Here is a 20612-nt window from a genome sequence, read left to right as displayed (position 1 = left end):
GAACCATAAATGTCAGGCTTTGCTTTTTATTCCCTTTTTTGTGTTAGTAAGAAACTGAGATATCAGCAAGAAACTGGAACTGATATGACAGCCAGTCAGTAAGTGAAGAATACTGTGAGAACATTTTCAATCATCAGGTAATTAATGAAACTGCATTAAATGACCTGAAGAAGAGTCCAGCCTGTTGCTCTTATGGTATAATACTCCTAATAAAAGTAGAGTAACGTCAGGTAGAGACTTTTCTGTTTCTCATATAAACTGTTCCAGATTCTCATCTTCAGCTACAGCTGCATATTCCCTAAATAATTACAAGGCATGGTACCATTATGATGGGGAGATGAGGTCCTCTAATTTGATCACACAGTTCTGGAAATCTTATAAATAAAAAAAAAAGGAAAAAGAAAGAAAGAAGAAGCTAATTTCAAATGTGTTGACAGAAACACGTCTCAGAAAGTTGTGACGGGGGTGTGTAGCACTCGTCCTGGTGAGGAGACCGAGCGGTATGATGTTGCGTTTATGTGAACTTGCTTACACAGCTATCGCGCGGCTCCAGCCGTGCTGCTGTCAGCCCAGCGTGCGCGCTCTCACCGATCTTCCCCTCAGGTTTGTACAGAAATACAGGAGGCAAGATGAGACAGTCATTCTCCACCCGCCTCCCGTCACCGTCAACGTCGCCTCCCCATGCGAGCCACCACCCTGCCCCACAGGGCGACAAAAGGCAAAAGTAAGTGGTATTAAACAAAACAGTTGGAGGAACATTTTGCATCTAATTTGATTAACTGGCAGCCGGTCGGTAACATGCCTGTTTGTTTTTGTTTTTTTTAAATGGGAATATGATCGCTTTGACTGGATGGGCAAGATGGTCAATAGCTGGAATGAAGTAATCTTCATTACTTACATACACAAGATCACCCCTGAAAAATGCAGAAGTGAGAACCACCACTGATCTGACTTTTCTCTCCTTTTACACCACTAATAAAAAATATCTGGAAAAAAAGCGCATGATATATGAAAGGCCACACATTATATATATGTGTGTATATATATATATATATTCATTGAATTTATGCATTGTTGTCTTATAGGGTTCACATGATTTGCGCTTATGTACGTTTCAGTGTTTAGATGGCAAAGTTGCAGCACTTCACGTGACCCGCTGTCCACTTCCTTATCTGATCATGTGATTAACAGAGCTAGCGAACGGAGCAGCCGGACAGACTATTCACTATTTCTGCTTAAGGTAATGGCAGCTTTATTAGTCCTTTTCACAATATGAACGCATTGAGATGGCCACCAAAGGCACCGTCAGTCCTTTTGACATGGCTGCCAGCACGGAAATTGTTTTCTGTTGTTTTTGCAACTCAGGGAGAAAAGAAATTAGAAATCCTGGGTGGAATTAATAGTTTTTAAACCAAATGGTATACCTTGCTAGTACAGTTAATATTGCTACTTTAAATTTAAGATGACATTGTTATTGTCGGCTATTGCGGCATAAAGTTATCTCTCTAATAGTCTTTGGTCATCTAATAATAAGTAGGTGGGGTTATTATGAGAAAACTAAAGCCCCCCTGGAGAGAGGTTAAATTCAAAAACCTCACAAATGTATGTGATATAAACTATGGTAATAAGTTATTGTTCACATCAGACAAAGGAATGCTCTAATTTACACAAAAATACAAACCAATTTCAACAAAAAAAAAGTCCCTTTTACACACAATTTTTAATGTGTAATTTTACAAATATGATCATTTTTACTTTCAAAAAGCTTCCTCTGAGTGTTAATGTCTACAGATATTTGACATGAACTGATGTCACGTGTAAGGTTTCGAGACACTTTTTGGCTGTGGACTATGTTTTCGATGTTTACCTTCAGCTAGATTAACAAATTTACATCATGATAAAAAATGTTTGTGTTAAAAATATTTTTCAGACTCACCTATTCTTAATGGATGAATCTGCTGCATTTATTTTTTAAGAACCAAGCTTGATTTTCCGATGTTTTGGATCCAAATAAACAGATTTGACCAATCTGATCACTGCATTTGGCAACAAGCGTGCTCATAGCTCAAATCGGGCACCCTCAGGGCGCTCAGCTGCCTCTTCTGGCGACTGGGGCAGATGTTGAGACCTGGCTGTCCTCACCCTGGAAGCAGGTATGATTGCAGGTACTGGCCAAACACCAGCCACCCTCAACCAAGGAGCAGGCTGGGTCTAGGCTGCCCTGGAGCACCTCAAGAACAGGAGTGGGTTCAGGGACTGGTCTGATCCCCACCCGAGGAATGGGTACGGGTGCAAGAACAGACTGTCCACCCAGACCCTGGGAGCAGGAATGGGTATAAAGTTAGGCACAGGCTCTGGGGTAGCCCCACATGGGGTAGTGTAACCAAGAGACCTGAGAGAGACAGGCAGAGGAACACTGCAAACAGTCTTAGAAGTTGCTGGCTGCCCGTGGCATCCAATTCCAAAAGAGTTCACAGAAACATAAAAAGGCTCTGAGAAGGCAGACCAAGGAGCTGAGGCAACAGATCCTGGGAAACTGGCTCATAAACATAATTATCCCTCGTTCTGGTAAAATCACTTTGACTCTGCTAACGCAGCTTTTGGTGCGCTCGACCATGGCTGCTGCTCTATCAGTGCAGACACTCGTGCAGTTTTCCCGCTTAAGTTCTGCTTGTTCAAGATATTCAGTTGTAACCTGAAAAATTTCCTGTCCTGTTGTTTTTTTCTGGCAGTGCCTTGCAAAATACAAAGTTTTCTCTGATGGAGTCTCTATCCATAAAACACACACTGGCTAAGAGTTGGGAATGTCCACTAATATCCGTAGACCCATGAAGATGCACTGCAAACTATCCACTTTCAGTGTCTGCAGACGCGTCATCGGTATGTCTTGTAATTGTGTTATGTTGCGTCCCCTGGCTAGTCTAGGGGGTTTGAAGGGACTAACATAAAGGTAAATAGTGAAGGTAATTTTAAAAGGTTTATTTCATGCTAGCGTTGAAATTCTGGTTCAGACTGAGGGTTAACTTCAGGGAGAGCCAAGGCCAACTTAACAAACAGAACATCCCTGATATGAAAATAAAAGAAACTTACCTAACTCCAAAGAAAACAAAATATACAACCTATAACCATAACCTACCTTACAACACATAAACAGGAGAAAACAGGGCGTCAAAACAAAGGGCAGCTCTCCCCTACAGGCAGTCTGAACATGAAAACACAAAAGGCACATACAAGTCAAGAGGCATACAAGCCTGCACAGAAATGGCAATCAAAATGGCCAGAGGGCCCAGAAACAAAGCTCCACAGGCCTTAAGTAGTGCTCTGCTGATTGACAATTAGCTTGATTCTGTGAGCAGCATCCAATCAGGACAGAGGTGGAGCCTAGACAAAACATAAGAGTTAGTTGAAAGAAGAAAACCAACATCCTCCTGGGGGATGTAACACCCCCACCCAGAAAAACAAACGTCTAAGTTTGTCAACTATAACATCCTTGAAAGGGCATCTGCCACAATGTTGTCACATCCTCTCTTATGCTTTATTTCAATGTTTTGTGAAATTGAAGCCCACTTCATCAGTCGTTGATTGTTGTTATACATACGGGAGAGGAACACGAGAGGATTGTGATCAGTGAAGACCTCCACAGGTTGTGAAGTAGATCCCACTTACACGTCAAAATGTTGAAGAGCCAGAAACATGGCCAGAGTCTCTTTTTCAACTGTTGAGTACCGTCTTTGATGAGCATTAAACTTCTTGCCGATGAAGCAGACAGGATGACTCACTCTTTGTCCATCATCTTGAAGAACAGCTCCAGCCCCCACCTCACTGGCATCCACTTCAAGCTTGAATGGTTTAGAAATGTCTGGAGCAACAAGAACAGGTGAACTCGACAGGAGACCTTTTGCACATTCAAAAGCATGTTGGCACTCAGGACTCCAAATGAATGGTACCTTTGGGCTGCACAGGTTTGTCAGTGGTGTTACAACTTCGGAAAAATTCCTACAAAAACACCTGTAGTAACCAACCATCCCCAAAAATCTGCGCAGCTCACGGCATGTTGTTGGCACAGGAAAGTTGAGGATGGCACTGATAGGATGAACCTTGCCCTGCCCAACTTCCTTTCCAAGGTAGGTCACTGTAGCCTTACCAAACTTGCATTTAGCCAAGTTGAGGGTCAAGGAAGCGTCAGCTAAACGCTCGAACACAGTGGCTAAAGTGGCGACATGCTCTGACCAGTTGGAAGAATAGATGACCACATCATCAAGATAAACATTACAGTTTGCCACACCAGATAATACAGTTGACATTAACCTCTGGAAGGTAGCAGGAGCGTTTCTCATTCCAAATGCCATTACTGTATATTGTAAAAAGTGATCAGGTGTTACGAAAGCTGAGATTTCTGATGCTCTTTTTGCCAATAACCTTTAAGAGGGTCAAGTTTACTCACAGATCTGACGCTGTTGATAAAGTCCTCAATGCAGGGCAGTGGGAAGAAAGCAGGCACTGTTACTGCATTTACTTTGCGAAAATCTGTGCAAAAGCGAGGTGTTCCATCTGATTTTGGTGTAACTAGGCACGGAGAGCTCCATGGACTATAGCTTGGAATAGCCAATCCATGCTCCAGAAGATAGTCAACTTCCTTGTTTATCATTTCTCTTTTTGCCATATTCACACGGTAAGCATGCTGCTTAATAGGCACTACATTCCCAACATCAATGTCGTGCTCTATTACAGTAGTATGGGAAGGCATGTCCCCAAAGAGTTTTAAATGAATGTTGACAAGCCTTTCAATGTCTAACTGTTGCTCATGGGTCAAGTGAGAAAGGTATGTAGACAACTGTGACAGTACCTCAGAGTTAAGCATTCTGGCACTCTGGTAGCTGGCATCACAAAGTTTGAGCCCATCTTCATCTAAACTCGACCTCAGTCCTGAGGAAGAGCTTAACAAGAGAGTTTCTGGAGATGAAATTTGCTTTGACGGAGATGCCAAAGACTTATCTGTGGGACCACAGAGAAGATCAGCTCTAGAATGAAAAGATTTGAGCATATTGAGATGGCACAAGCGTGTTTTACACTTCCTGTCTGGTGTTTTAATCACATAGTCAGTGTCATTTACTCTCTTATCCACGTGGTATGGTCCACAGAGGCAGGCAGACAGTGCAGAGCTAGCAGTTGGTAGAAGAACCAAAACCTTGTCACCTGGATTGAAAGATCGAGGAACGGCTTTCTTATCATACCAACTCTTCATCTTCTCTTGAGTAGAGGAGAGGGTTTCTGCAGCTGCCAACTGGGCCTTATGGAGGCGCTCTCTGAACTGTGAAATATAATCCAGAACATTAGTTTTCACAACGTGGTCTGTTGACAAGAACTGTTCTTTCAGCAACTTCCCCGAACAGAATGACAAAACACTAGTTCATTTGGGCTAAACCCAAGGGATTCTTGCTTCGCGTATGGCAAACACCATCAGGGGTACTCCCTCATCCCACTCTTTTCCAGTATCCAAGCAGTATTTCTGCAACATTGCCTTGAACGTCTGGTGCCAGCGCTCTAATGCTCCTTGAAACTCAGGATGGTATGCACTTGACACAACATGCTTAATCCCAAGAGACTGCATGACCTGCTTGAAAAGTTAAGACAGAAAGTTAGTTCCTTGGTCTGTCTGGATTAGGTCCAGACTTCTGCTCTACCAGAAGGCTGGACTACTACTTTTGGTCTACTTTTGGTAAGAAGCCTTCTTATTTCCTGTTTCAGAAAGAGAAGTAAAGCATTTAGTCAGTGAGGGATCAGACTTCTGAGCAGCAATAAGGCTTTCACATGTGACCGGCAAGTCCAACTGTGAGGGATGGAGATCCTTCCACTTCTCAGTAGTATTTTTTTAAGGCCACTTTTAAGATCAGTCAGGGTTTGCAAATCATCTGTAGCCAGAGCCTGAGCCAACGAAGAGTCTGCCAAATCAATCTCTGCAGCTTTACATCGTGTTTGAGCCCTGATGAGAACACAAGCAGGAAAAACATGTTGCTAGGTCATTGCTCTTCAAGTTTGATTTTGGATCATCTGTTACTTCAGGAACAGGTTGCACTTTTCCACCAGCAATGTCATTTCCCAAAATGAACTGCACCCCTTTTATGGGTAGTGAGGGGCATACTGCCACAGAGAAGATGCCATTAACCAACTTTGACTTGATGTGTACATAATGCAAAGGAGCTTCAACATAGCCCATTTCAACTCCCTGGATCAGAATGCTACCATGACAAGAGGAATGGTCACCCAAGGGTAATACATCAGATAAAATCACAGATTGGGACCCTCCCGTATCTCTGAGTTTTCGAATGGGTTTTTCATCCTCAGGCTTTCCAGTCAATGACACAGTGCCATCTAAGAGGAAGGGTTTGAAGCAGGGATCAATTCCTTCACTTTGTTCCCCTCTCTCAGCAGCTTGATTCTGTGAACGGCATCCAATCAGGACAGAGGAGGTGGAGCCTAGACAAAACATAAGGAGTTAGTTAAAAGAAGAAAACCAACATCCTCCTGGGGGACGTAACATGTTATTTGAGAGTGGGATTTTGGCTATTTCTGGCTAACATCCTCTGAGCATCTAATTCACGATGGCTTTGCAGGCAGGTAGTATTAATGTCTCTGCTACGGTGTGTGGTTTTTTGGATTTGGCTCTAAGTTCAGTTACTAAGCAGCTAGCTTTGAGAGCTCTTTCAGACACCTTTGTGTTTTTATCATTGAAGTTACCTGTTTCTCAGCATGTTCACGCAGGTGAACAATCTGTGTTCCTGTTTTGAATTGAGGGATGTTTAGTGTGTCGATGGCGTTTAAGCTTGCTTGGGACCATGACAGTGTTTGAGAGCTTTTCTTCACACACCAAACATAACGGAGTCGGTGCAGTCAGATCTCCAGTGAAAGTCAATCCAAACCAAAGACAGCTTTGGCTGTATTGCCTCAAGCTCACTGTTTTTGCTTTCTTTTGACCACCACTTGTACTAGACTCTTCTGGATTAGAATTTTGTCCCGGGCCCAGTTCGGAGTCTGTAATTTTTCTTTTCAAATATTTATCCATCTTTGTTGTATGTCTTGCAACTGCCACCTACCGTGTGCATCACTATCTCTGTTGTCTTAACTTAACAAGGTCATATTGTGCTACCCACTGCCACCTACTGATGTGAAAGAGTAATTAATCTACCAGTCACTGCACTGAAAGCACAGATGCCCAACAATGAGTTTATTATTTGCAGTAATTATTCAATTATAATTTTTGGACCATTTAATTGAAATTAAATAATTTCCCACTGCACACCCGCTGATCTCTCACGGCACACCCAGTGGTTTTCAACATCTGGTCTAGACAATAATCAAGTGCACCCAAAGGAACTTTGTGTTAGTGGTGATACGCTCAGTACGCACAGTTGGTATTCCTAATGGAGTGGTTACAAAAGTAATGCAGTTTCTTTTGATTGAGTAATGCAGTAATGAACCTCTAGGTGTTAGTTGTTATGTCTGGTTAAGTAGCATGATGGTAAGTGGACTGGTTCTTGTATAGCACTTTTCTACTCTGAGCAATCAAAGCACTTTACACAACTTGCCTCAGTCACACAAGCACTTTCTGTGGTTTTTCTATACAAGTGCTTACTATCTAACATCCACACACATTCATACTCCAAGGATATTTGATGTGCAGACAGAAGCAGCCAGGCATTAAATCACCAACCCTCTGATTAGTAGATGGGCTGAGCTACATCCACCCCTGATGTTATGTTGGTAAGATTATGTCTGAGCATTAGTTTAATAGCAGCGACCACCCTCCAAACTGTTTCCAGTCAGGTTGGTTCAAGCGAAAAGAATTCAGTTTGGAGAACAGAGTTACCTGCAAAAGCGTGAATCTGGTGTAGTGGTTGCTAAGCAGACAGTTTCACTTGCATGATGGCACATGACAGTGGCAGTGAATACTTGCACCAGTGCTTGTGATTATGTTTTCTTCTTCTGCAAAACCTTTGACATAAATATCATTCCTTACAAAGAATATTAACTTTCTTTACATTTTTTACTTAAATGTGTGGAAGCGGTAACAAATTCTTTTCAAAAGATCACTGAGCAGTAAACCCTACGACAGAATCATGTTTGTTTTTTATGGGTGAATATTCTGTATTTGTTTCCAGCTTTGTCTCTTACATACAGAGATTTCTCTGGATTGTCTGTGTAACAAAGATGATGACTTCCTCTAACATTTTTTTCAAAAATGTTATTTCAAGTTTCTTGAACGGTTGGTCCATGGAGTCTTTCACAACAGTCTTGAGCCCTTCCCCATTTTTGTTCCAAGTCAGCCTCTCAGTGGTGCACTTTTTAGACCCAGTCATGTACTAAATAATCAGATTTATTTAGGGTTTTCCACCTCTTTGTTTTTAAATTGCACCACTTTTATAAGCTTGTGTTGCCCTTGTTTCACTTTTCAGTTATCCCACCTAAAAGGTATTCATAATTTAAAAAAATGTCAGTTACAGTCAGTTTTTAAATAATATTTTTGCAAATTTAAATACAGACATATTTGCATAATTTTACAGTTTCAGTACCATCTTTACACATGTTAAACATATAACTATAAACCAAGAATCCATTTATTTTTTCCACAAACTAATGTTAACGTTCGTTTTGAACAGGAACAATGTCAGTGGTGATGCTTGAGAAGTGTCGAGAGAACATTCAAAAACAATTGGACAACGTAGTGGACTTCTGGCTCAAATATTCTCATGACAGAGTACATGGGTAATGCCTTTACACTGGAATATGTTTGTACTGCATATATTGTCCAAATCCTTGTAATGAGTTCTAATGCTTTCTATTTCAGAGGCTTCTTCACGTGTATTGGAAGGGATGGGAATATCTATGATGAGCTGAAGTATGTCTGGCTGCAGGGTAGACAGGTGAACCTCGACAGTGACAGTGACTGTAATAATCTGCTGTGACATTAGGTTGTTCAGTGTGAAGATTTTGCTATATATGTGTCTCACAGGTGTGGATGTATTGTCGCTTGTACCGAACCATGGATCGCTTCCACAAGCCTGAAATCCTCGAAGCAGCAGTGGCCGGTGAGTGTGAATGCAATGCTTGACTGTACAGTTCTGTATCATGAGCATTATTTTTTTTCTCAGAAGTGACAGCGTCCAGTTGCTGTTACCCAGAGCAGCACATAATAAAGGTTTCTTGCATTTTTTAAAATATGCATTTACTGTGTATTTATATTTGGGTCACAAACGATAAATGTTAATCATTGACTTGACTGACGTGAAAGGTCTCATATCTTAATCAATTTCTTTCTGCTTTTATGAGTTTTTTTAAAAACATTTTAACGTATAAAGTATGACCTGTGATTAGTGGATGTTGCTTCTAACGGCTTCTGCTGAAACACCAAGGCCTCTGTTGAACAAAGGGGGCATGTCCAAACTGCATCTGAGGATCATCATGAGCTTGCAGGGAGATTGTAAGCACATATAAAAGGCAAAAAATATCCGCAGAACATAATTTCCCTCAGGGATCAATAAAGTATTCTGATTCTGATTCATTTTGACATGATAGCCCCCAATAATAGCATATGTCTTCTCAAATCAATTTAGAGAAGATATCTATATAAAGGGCAGCACGGTGGTGTGGTGGTTAGCACTGTTGCCTCACAGCAAGGTCCTGAGTTTGACTCCACCACCTTGCTAGGCCCTTTCTGTGCAGAGATTGCACACTGGCTACCCACTCACCAGCTCTGTAGCCTTCAAGGGAGAGCTCACAGCTCCATCCGCTTTCCTTGCTGCACATATCCGTTAGGTCACTTGCTGGGCCTCCCAAGAAATTCCTGTAAATCTCTGTAAAATCTTAGGCTGAGTTTACTGCTGCTGAGCCAGCCAACCCTGAATCTGAGTTTTACATTGCTGAAGAATCTCAATCAGAAATTGAATTTTAGAGGCTGTTGCACCACCTAGGACCTCACCGAAGACTGTGTGATCGATGAGGGCCTCCCGAGAAACTGAGCATCTGCTCATGGCTGCTAACATCCTTTGTACTTGGACTGGCCAGCTTCATGCCTGCAGTGTGGTCTGAGGTAGTAGCTTGTGGAGTTCCAGTTGCCAGGAGAGACTACACAGCCTGCGGTGCCCCAGTCTTCAGCCTCAGTTGAGGGCCTTGCACAGACCCAGCATCCAGTGTTAGCTATGGGTCCTGCACAGCCTCACCCAGCCTTCAAAGTGGTTTGTGAGCTTTGCATAGCCTAAGCTTTATGAGCATCCTGCATATCCTGAGAATCCTGAGCTTCCTGCATCTTCTTAGAGTCCTGAGATTTTAGTGAACCCCAAGTCTAGTCCCCCCAAACATTCTAGGCTGCCACGGATCCCCAACACTTCAAAATCTCCAGTGCATAAGGGTCTCCGTCTTCACTGGTGGTCACTTGCTGGTCCTCCTGAGGAGATCCATCTCCTCCATCGTCACTAGCCCCCAGACAAAAAACCAGTGGTGTCCTGTCACCTACGTCTCTCCCAGCCTTCAGAGAATTTCCTTCATTACTGGCCTCCAGAGGGTTTCCATGGCCTTTGTTGTTGACATTCAGCAAAGTCACCTGCAGTATACCATGGCCTTTGTCACTGGCCTCCAGCAAAGGCACCAGAGGTACTCTGTCCTCTCTGTCACCACCTGCCTCCAAAAGGTTTTCTTCACCTCAGTTGCTGCTGACCTCCAGCCAAGCCTCCTGAGGTGCTTCTCCATTGTCACTGGCTGCCTCCTTGGGTACCAGAGTGACTTCATCACTGGTCTTTTGGCCATTCAATATAGTTCAGTTCAGTGCAGTTCACTTTGATTTATAAAGTACAAAATCACAGCAACAACAATGCCTCAAGATGCTTAATATTGTAAGGTAAAGACCCTACAATAATACAGAGAAACCCCAATGGATAACCCCTTATGAGGATGCAATTCCCTTCTAACAGGAAGAAACCCCTAGCAGAACCGGGCTCAGCGAGGGGCAGCCTTCTGCCATGATCGGTTGGGGGTGAAGGGAGGAAGACAAGGCAAAAGACATGTGGTGGAAGAGAGCCAGAGATGAGTAATAACTCCTAACTAAATGCAGAGGGCTGTATAAACAGATGGTGAATAATAAGAGGTGAGAGAAGGAGAAATGCCCAGTGCATCATGGGAATCCCCCAGCAGCCCAACTCTATTGCAGTATAAGTAAGGGTGGATTCAGCCCTAACTATAAGCTTTGTCAAAAAGGAACGTTTTAAGCCTAATCTTAAAGCTGAAGGCTCTGCCTCCCATTCTACTTTTAAATATCCTGGGAACCACAAGTAGCCTAGCAGTGTGAGAGCGAAGTGCTCTATTTGGGGTGATACAAAACCATGAGGCTGTAGATCTGTCTGAGTGGTATTGTTTTTTTTTTATCTTTCTTTCTTTTGCTGCTTGTTCTGGGATAAAGCTTTCATTTCTTTATGCAAGTTAGTGATGTTGCCACAGTAGAAAATTTCAAAGAAAAAACCTGTAAATAAATTGTCATATTATTCCAGAATTATGTTCCACAACGTAAAATGGCAAAGAATATCTCATCATCTACAATTCATTGTCAACAGAAAAGTCAGCAAATGTTGAGAAATCTCTGTTCCCAAGTGAGAAGACTGCAAATCTGAGTTAAATGCCTGTGATATTTGGACCCTCAGGTGGCACTGCATTAAAACTAGGCATGATTCTTTCACGGAAATCACTGCATAGGATTGGGAATACCTCCTGATTAAAGTTAAAGATTAAACTTTAAAGCTCTATTACACAAAGAGGAAGCTACCTTCCTTTCTTGGCCAAAGATTACTTGAAATGGACTGAGGAAAAGTGGAAAACTGTTCATTTCAGATCAACTGAAATTCTTTTTGGAAAGCACATCCTCTGACCTGATGAGGTGAGAGACCATCTGGCTTGTTATTGTCACCATTTACAAGATAAGGACTCGAATGCTGACTCAGGAGAAAAGTTGTTTAATGAGTTGTAAAAATCCATAAAACTAAATACAAAGTCTAAAGCACAAAGCAACAGAAAATACTCAGGGGCACAGAGAGAATCACAAAGGGCTAGAACACTGACTATTTTGACTAGAGGAGTCAAAATAGAAACTAGAATTAAAGAATATGAAACAAGCTCAACACACTTTATGAAATTCTACAAGAAAATACACAGATCCCATGGATCATGACAGTATAGTGTAGCAGATGTATGATGATGCAACTGTTTAGGACTTTGTGAATAGACAAAATTAAACTGATTCAGCACACTAGCATGAGCATAAGTGCACTACAGGTATGTTGGTAAATAAAGGTATGTTACACATATATTGTGTGACAGGCAGAAATTTCTCTGTGACTCTACTGATTGTGTGCTTAGAGCTTGTTCCTGCACTGCCATGATTAGTGCCTCTGTGCTGTGTTTCAGTCCAAATTTGTCAAGCCATTGGTAGTATATTGGTATCAGCCAATTCTTCTGCCGGTGGTACATGCCTTACAGGGGTCTGTCTTTCCGTGATGGTTTCTCTTTTTGCTCCTCTTCTTTCTTGGATTTCAGCTGTCTGAGATATTCACTAAGCACATGGTCAGTTGTGGCCATCTTTGTGATATACTCTTGGAGCTTTGCTGTTTCAGTCTGAATAGCAGGCTCAGGGTGCTGGACTTGGGGTAAAACCTTCCGTGCATGGTAAGGAGTTTTCTTGTCTTGATGTCAGTGTCTTCTGTCTCCTCCCTTGGCCAGCTGATGATCCCAAAAGGGTATCTGATGACCGTTACTGCATAGTTGTTGATAGCCCAGATCTTGTTCTTCCTGTTCAGCTGACTCCTCAGAACACCTTACTCTCTGCATGTATTTGGTGGTTGTGGCTTTCCTAGCGGCTTCTTCATGGGTCCCATTTGCCTGTGGGATTCCAAGGTAGCTATCTTCGATGTCTGCAGTGTTGCCTTCTGGTAGCACAATCCCCTCAGTTCTAACTACCTTTCCTCTCTTTGTTACCATCCAACTACACATTTCCAGTCCGAATGACATTGTGATGTCCTTGCTCTAGATCCTTATGGTGTGAATTAGTGAATTGATATTCATTCCTGACATATACCTTGATGTCATCTATGAGGGAATTAGGTATTTTCTGTTCTGCAGGTTTGCCCTCTAGTGGTGTTAATCTGTTGCCATTCATGCCTTTGCTACTTGATAAACAGCAACATGTGTGCATTATTTTTTTTTTTGTGAAAGAGTGATATGTTTTGTGATTTAAATCTAATTTTAATGGGTACATAACCATAGCAGAGGTTGTGTGATATTTTTTTTGGTGTTTTATTTGGGGAGTCATTAAGGAGATAAATATTGTGTTCCTATTTTGTGAATGTGACTTTACTATGGTGTTTGTTATATTTGATATTGATGCAACATTTTTATTGGTTTTATTTCTGGTTTTGTCAACAGTTTCACTCTTTATCCTTATTAAACCATCGAACTCAACACATCGACCTGTTCCTTGGATTTTGATTAGTACACTCTACTAATCAAAATCCTTAGCTGACTGTATAGCTGAGTCTACGTTCATGAGGACAACACCTAGTGAGGACAGAGCATCATCCATGTAGAGAAGATGGCTAATGTTTGCTTCATTCTGTAGTTGGTATCTGTAGCCAGTCTTATGATATTATCAATGATCTCAGTGAGATCAATATTATGGTATTGATCTCACTGAGGGGTTTCAGGCATGTGCAGAACAGCAGTGGGGACAGAGCATCTCCATGGTAAATCCCGCACTTGATTGTGACTCATGCTATTGGCTTGAAGTTGGCCTCTAGTGTTGTTCTCCACATCCCCATTAAATACCTTTATCTTGTATGTTTGTAGGCATTGCAGGATCCGTGTGTGCATCATTAAGTCATAGACTTTCTTGTACTCAATCCAGGCGTTGTACAGGTTAGGCAGTCTGGTCTAACGGTCTTGAGTAACTGCTCTATCTACCAGTAGCTGGTGTTTTGCCCCTCTAGTGTTTCTACCTGTCTCCCAGTGAGTGGGGTGCAGTCTCTGTAGTCTCTGCAGAAGGAGAAGCATTGTTAGATGATGGTGGCCGCTGCTCAGGATTGGGATCATCTGACTTCCTGCCACCAGCTGTGGCTGCCCCACCAGCTTCCTCAGCCGTCAGATGATCCTCAGCCAAGCAACCTCGAAGCTCGCTGGCCGATGACAGTGGACCCAATCTACTGTTCCCGCTGGGAGCCCCTCTATGGACTACTCTAATGTCAGCATGTTCAGCAGCCGCATTTCCCCTTCTGTTGGGTCAAGCTGAAGCCACAAGAGTGCCACGTGGAGCCTCTGGGATTGGTGCATGCCATTCCCTTGGCCCCATCCAGCATTCCCGCAACCGACGGCGGTGATGTCAGGTGAGATCCCAGTCGGTTCAGGATAACTCGCCGGACGTTGGGAAAGCAGCTTCTCACCACTAAAAACTAAGCGCTGCCCTTTGATTCTCCACTGTTAGAAGAGAGGCAGCAGCCACAGCAACCATCCTTCCTCAGGCCACTGGCACACCTGCACTGTGGCCTGAAAAACTTCCAGGGAGCCCTGGAAGTCCTCCCCTCTTCCATCTGGTGGAGCGTCACTACTGGTGCCTGGGGGACCACGGCAGCATTCGCGAGGAGCCAGCCCGTGGAATCAGACATTAGAGCGCTCTTGTCTGGTGCTTGGACTGGTCCTGCAGATTGTCTAACCGATGGTGATGCGCCGCCACCTGCTCCCAGCTTCTGGTGGCACGTAGTCACCAAAACAGCCATCAATTGGGCTAACACCTCCGGTGGCTGAATGGTCCATGAATCATATAGCTGATTTTCTGCACAATTTCACTCTTCTTCTGAGTCTGAGAACTGATGATCTGAAATCTTAATGAATGATTCTTTTATATTTTTTCTCCAACAGTGAACAGCTTCCTGTGGGTTCATACCAATGTTCTGTTGTTCTGTCTGCATCTTAGGAGGAGCATTCTTGAGAAAGTTTGCTCGTGTGTCCAATAGCAGTGGTCAGTGGAAATGTGCCTTCTGCCTGACGAGAGATGGTAAAGCGCTCAAAGTTCAGAGAACCATATTCAGTGAGTGTTTCTACATCATGGCTATGGATGAACTGAGCAAGGTAACCGGTGACAAGGATATGCAGGTATATGTAACTCTTGGTGCAATTTTCTTTAGTTGTACCATATGTTTACCCCCTCTCTTTGTTATCTTATGTTAAGCCTATTGACATTTCTGTCTGAGTTCCTAGTTATTATCGATCAGTGCAGTAGAAAGAAACAACATTTTTTTTAAAATTACACTACTATTTGGCATTTTTCACGGGTGTCTATACTTGTGTTAAAGAAACACAAGTAAAAGCTGAAGTCAAAAGTCAAAAGGTACAGGCTGTGAAACATAAGCTAAACAGTACCTCCTTGAAGGACAATTCTGCTACCAGATATTTTTATGCAAAGTGAACTGAACCTTGTCCTATGTTATTGTAATAATAAAACAATATTAGTACACGAGCATATAAATGTTATTCAAATCTAAATTCAACTTCTAATGGATGTAATTAGTTTTACTTAGTGGAAGAGAATTTTCCAAAACAACTGTTTTCTGTTGCCTACATTATAGAGGGTGACATTAACTCCACATCTAAACAGGAAAACCAGTGCAGTCAGGGGTTAAAGTGGGATTCAGCAGACGGAGGAATCCTAAAATCAGTTGTAGTAGCTCAGTTTGGGAAAAAAAAATCATAACTCACAATCATTTTGTTTTTGAGCTCCGGTAGTTTCTTTGTGTGATCAGCTGACCTGATGCTCTTTGTCAGAATTTTACAGAATTGAATTCAGCAGACTGTAAGCAGATGTTTCATGCACTATCTTTGCTCTTTATACCAGACTATATACAGCTGCTGTAAAGGTGGAATTTATTGAATTAGTTAAGGGGAAATGAACAGACTTTTCGGCGGTATAAGATTTAATGCCAACAAACATTGTTACAACAAAGAAATAATCTGCCAAACACTAATTTCTTTCTTATTGTTAAGTTTAGTTTTCTTCTGACCTTCCTGTTCATTCTGATTGGCACAAACCATGCCCACCTCAGAAGCAGGGCGTTTGAGTTTGGGTTTGGGTTATAACTGTTACCATTTCTGCAACATTACCTCGTCACCCCTCGTATGTGTTTCAGCTGGAAGCTGAGCAGATGATGGAACAGCTGATTTACTGGGTTCAGGTAGACCCTTCAGGCCTGGGCCGGCCCCAACTTCCTGGGGAGGTTCCCATCAACAGTTTGTCAGTTCCCATGATGCTCATGTGCCTGGTGCAACAGATAACCGAAGGCCGTGGGCAGGAAGTGTCTCAGAAGTACAAGGAGCTGGGAATCTGGTGTGTACAGCAGATCCTACAGCACATCCAGGTTTGGACGCAGACAACACTCTGCTGCTTTTTCTCTCACATTTGTAGATTTTATCAAGTACCTTCTATTCATAAATACAGTTATTTTTTCTTCTCATCTTCTGCATCTGTTCGTGCAGAGAGCTGGCACAGCTATCTTAGAGAACGTGTCAGTGGATGGATCTGAGCTGCCGGGTTGCCAGGGCCGACTGCAGAATCCAGGTAAACGCTCCACAGCCTGCTGACCCAGATGGCTGTGAGCAAAGTCCGTCTCTGTGGAACAATATATTGCACTCTTTTCCTCTCCTTAGTTGCTCACTTCATCATTTTTCATGTTTCTTTGTCCTTCCCACTAATAACTGGTGCTGACTCAGGCCATGCCTTGGAAGCAGGCTGGTTCTTGATGCTGTATGGTGCACAGTGGGGGGACAAGGAAATCCAGAGAACTGCCATCAGAAACTTTGTGGAGCTCCCTTATCAGTATGGCTGGGATAAAGAACACGGTGGCCTCTTCTACTTCCTGGATGTGGATGGTCACTGCCCCACACAGGTTAACCTGTCATGTCTACACATGATTATGTTTTTATTAGACACAAAATTCTGTTTCATTTTGCATTCAATAGTAGTTTGCATTTATCACTTTATGATCAGCCATGTTGCTTCTGTGTCTGAGCAGCTAGAGTGGAGCATGAAGCTGTGGTGGCCACACTGTGAGGCTCTCATCGCGTTCCTCATGGCCTACAATCACACCAGGAAGCCTGAGCTGCTGGAGATATTCTCAGAAGTTTACCAGTACACTTTTAGCCATGTGAGTTGACACTGCACTGGCCACACGGCATAGCGAGAGTACTGTACTGTTGACATTAAATATTTAGAGTATTTAAACATTTTGAGAAATGAGTTATTTCCTATCAGTATGAAATATCAACGACTACCTGATGTTACAGAGATTAGTGTAAAGACTGGAAGCAGGCAGGAGACAGCAGCTTCCTCTTTTTACCTTTAAGGCTCTCCGATTTTTATGTTGAGTACAGTTTTAACGGAACAAAACCAAAAACACACAAAAAGCCAGAGTCCAAATGAAACAGTAAACAGTCTGGGTGGTTGGGCTGACCTAAATGGAGGAGACGTAGCAGTTCAGGCTGTGGAACAAGACAGAGAGTTATTTTTTTCTGGCTCAGGGTGAGCATGAGGAAAAGTCTTTTTTACTCACCCTTGAGGTAGTTGCAAAGACCTGGGGTTTGGTTGATCTCAGCAGGGCTGCAGGCTTAGATGAAGATCAGGGTCAGGCGGAGGCCCTACACAGGCTTGGTAGCAGCCTCTGATAGTAGTGAAGAGTGCCACCGATTGGAGCTTCCTTCTCATAAAGGGGCAGAAGTGGTACAAGTGTTGGCAGGCTCCTCTTCTGCTTCAGCCCACAATTCTGCCAGCATGGAGGTAAGTGAGATGAAGGGGGGCTGTGGTGGTAAAGAGGAGATTACCTGCTGCGGCAACATTTAATGACTGACCTATTCGGTGTTTCTTCTTTTCATGCCTGCACCTTCGATGTTTTCGCTTTTTGGGTCTTCCTGTTTGAGTTGTCTTTGTCTTTGTTATAGTTACTTCTGTTTTATTTTGCTGGCAGGTTTCTCATGTGACTTTTTGTTTGAACTTTTTTGGCCGTTCTCCGCCCTTTAGTATTATCTTGATTTAGTTCATCTGTGTCTTATCTTTTTCCCTGGTGTGAGTTTAGTTTGCACGTTCTCCCTCAGTCATTGTCAGGCTGCCATCTTTTTGACATTCAGTTTCTGTTCCCTCCCGTTTTTCCTGCTAAGTTCTTGCTTTTGCTTAGTTCTTGTTGCTTGTGGTTTTGCTAGTATGTTAAGTTTGTCCTTATCTTGAGCCTGGATCACATTTGATACTTTGAAGCAAAATGTCCAATATTCAGAAGTAGGTTTATTAATGTTACAGTGTGGAAAATCTCATGAGTAGATGTCAGTAGATTGCAGTAAAACGATAAATTCTCTTTTCTTACCCCTCCATATTCACGTGCATCATCTTAGCTATGGAGGCCACTGTAAGACAATAAACTCTGGCTACTGTAGTGAATGTAGGCTGTCAGTCCACTGTTAACCTTACCTGGTGTCCATGTCTATTTACTCTGGAGGAAGCTATAAAATTTGTATTGGAGAAGACTGATCTAAGTTAGTGTGAAGCTCACTTCTGTCCAATATTAGCAATAGTGAGGTGAGCGTATTGAGGATCTCCTCAACTTTTCTGTTGGTAAGCGCTGCTCACTGAGGTTAGTGAAACTTTCTTTGTGACCACATAATTTCCTCTGGGATTAATAAAGCATTCTGATTCTGATTCTGCAGATCGAACTTGGAGACTTGGTCAGTGAATAAACTTTCATACGATGTTAGAGTGTAATCAAATCAGGAGGAAAGTGGGATTTTAGCACACTCATGCCTCACATTAGCTTATAACCTGCTATTGTTTTGCCAACTACCAGGAAACAGAAGGGTTGCATGTCTAATCTGCTGACAGTAAGTAACACTGACAGTATCCGGAACACATAAGCACATTCCTGCATGTTTTTCTGTGTTAGAGCGCTGACTTCAGTTCAGGAGATGAGGTTTGAGGTGAGGAGGAAGAGGATGACATTTATCCAGATGCCGGTCATGTTGTGGCTTCTCTTTGTGTTTTCACTTTGGTGAAGGGGAAAAAGACAGCAAATGGTAGCACGGCAGTTCATCACACACAGACTTTCCCACCAGTAGCCCTGCACTTACTGGTGGGCAGGCCCTTTTGGCGGTATGGGGTATAAAGACAATCTTTAGCTGAAAGTAGGCTCGTCCTGAGAAGCTAACTGGCCCTTCATTTATTCACCTCTTGAGCTGCCAAGGTCCGAAACACTAACAAAGTGTGTTACTCTCCTACTACCCTGCATCTTCATTCTTTAAGTGGGGAGCAAAAATTTTCTGAAATTCTTCCAAATTGTCTGTGTGGTGAGGTTGGTGGTGCAGCTGCAAGGGAGGAGTGGAGCAGTGGGTTCAGGGCATGGTGGTAGGAAGGCAGGGTTTCGCAGCTGGTGAGCATGATCATGCCTTCCCTATTTCAGTAGCAGCCGGGCCGGAAAGGAGAGAGGACTGGCTGCAAAAAGTAACAATCGCTGAACCAGTGTGAGCAAATAAAGAAACCTGAAAGTGAGATTTCTGAGCTGTGTCGGGTCTTTTAGGGTTACAGTTAGCGAATGGATATGTCTTAATAGTCTTTGACAAGAAGAAGTCTTCTGCTTAGATAAAGGCCATACCTCAGAGGAGTTCAGTAAGGTTGAAGAGTTTCAAGGCATCATCCAAAAAAGAGCGAGGTAAGTATGTGAAGACCAGGGAGCACTGGAGCAGAACTCTACATCACTGACCCAACTCTCCCATGAATGGTTCCAGAGACAGGAGGTGCCATCATGGAACACCACTGTAATGGATGAAATTCATTCAGGGAATAAGCAAAGGATCCTGAGTCATTACCACTCAAGGTACGATGACAGTCAGGCAGCAGCTGAACGCTGGATTCGGTCCTTAAGTAAGGCAGGTGATGAAATGAGGAAGAGCAGGCATGAAGAATGGAGAAACTGGAGCCCAACACCCCCAAGCACAGCCTAGGTGGGCGGAGCTTAACCTCCTTGAAACAGAGTGTTAGAAAATACAGAAAAGACTATGACGGGGTTATTTTGATGTTGTAGATGGAGAGATTTATATTTATAAAAACTGTATAAATGAAGATCATGAGTTGTTTTAAAATGACAAAAAAGAATTTATGTTTATAATAATTCAGTTTGCGTTTGTTTTGTCTTTTTCTAAATTGCAGCCTTTAGGATTATTGTTTGTTAATTTGACACAGGGTCTGTTTCACCAGCAGGAAAAGAAAATGTGATTGGACATGAGCAGAAAGTCATCTGATAACCACTTCATTTTACTTTAAAGGCTATCTGTGTACTCCTGTTTATTTAAAACGACAATCCTGAAGTTCTGTTTTTCACTGAGGGAAATAGTGGACAAAGTATCAAAGTAGCTCATCTTTCAATACTGTAGCTTCACCACAGCAGACACAAGTCACATTATTATGGAGTCTAGTGTAAGTGCAGTCTGATTCTCTGCACACTGAACTTCTCTTTTCCTTGGTCCTTAAAAAACTGTCCCTCACATCTTTCTCTGAC

The 20612-nt window shown here is 42.7% G+C and overlaps 1 protein-coding gene across 5 annotated transcripts in view; it reads left to right on the top strand.

Annotated features, from left to right (window-relative positions):
- Window positions 1-554: 554 nt before the first annotated feature.
- renbp (renin binding protein) overlaps window positions 555-20612 on the top strand; it is a 29100-nt gene continuing 9042 nt past the window's right edge. Inside the window, exons 1-11 of one of the 5 annotated variants that reach the window (XM_025901713.1) lie at window positions 566-724; window positions 1119-1240; window positions 2733-2880; window positions 8658-8763; window positions 8846-8921; window positions 9011-9086; window positions 15002-15180; window positions 16212-16439; window positions 16558-16639; window positions 16792-16967; window positions 17094-17225. In XM_025901713.1, the coding sequence (XP_025757498.1) occupies window positions 2805-2880; window positions 8658-8763; window positions 8846-8921; window positions 9011-9086; window positions 15002-15180; window positions 16212-16439; window positions 16558-16639; window positions 16792-16967; window positions 17094-17225 (1131 nt within the window). In that variant the 5' untranslated portion in view covers window positions 566-724; window positions 1119-1240; window positions 2733-2804. Of the gene's footprint in view, window positions 725-847; window positions 930-1118; window positions 1241-2732; window positions 2881-8657; window positions 8764-8845; window positions 8922-9010; window positions 9087-15001; window positions 15181-16211; window positions 16440-16557; window positions 16640-16791; window positions 16968-17093; window positions 17226-20612 lie in introns of those variants that run through there. The other 4 variants (XM_025901712.1, XM_005458786.4, XM_019350012.2 and 1 more) reach the window with 4 other exon arrangements.

Source organism: Oreochromis niloticus, linkage group LG20 (assembly GCF_001858045.2).
Source record: "Oreochromis niloticus isolate F11D_XX linkage group LG20, O_niloticus_UMD_NMBU, whole genome shotgun sequence".
Lineage (NCBI taxonomy): Eukaryota > Metazoa > Chordata > Actinopteri > Cichliformes > Cichlidae > Oreochromis > Oreochromis niloticus.
This window is presented reverse-complemented; position numbering and strand designations above follow the sequence as displayed.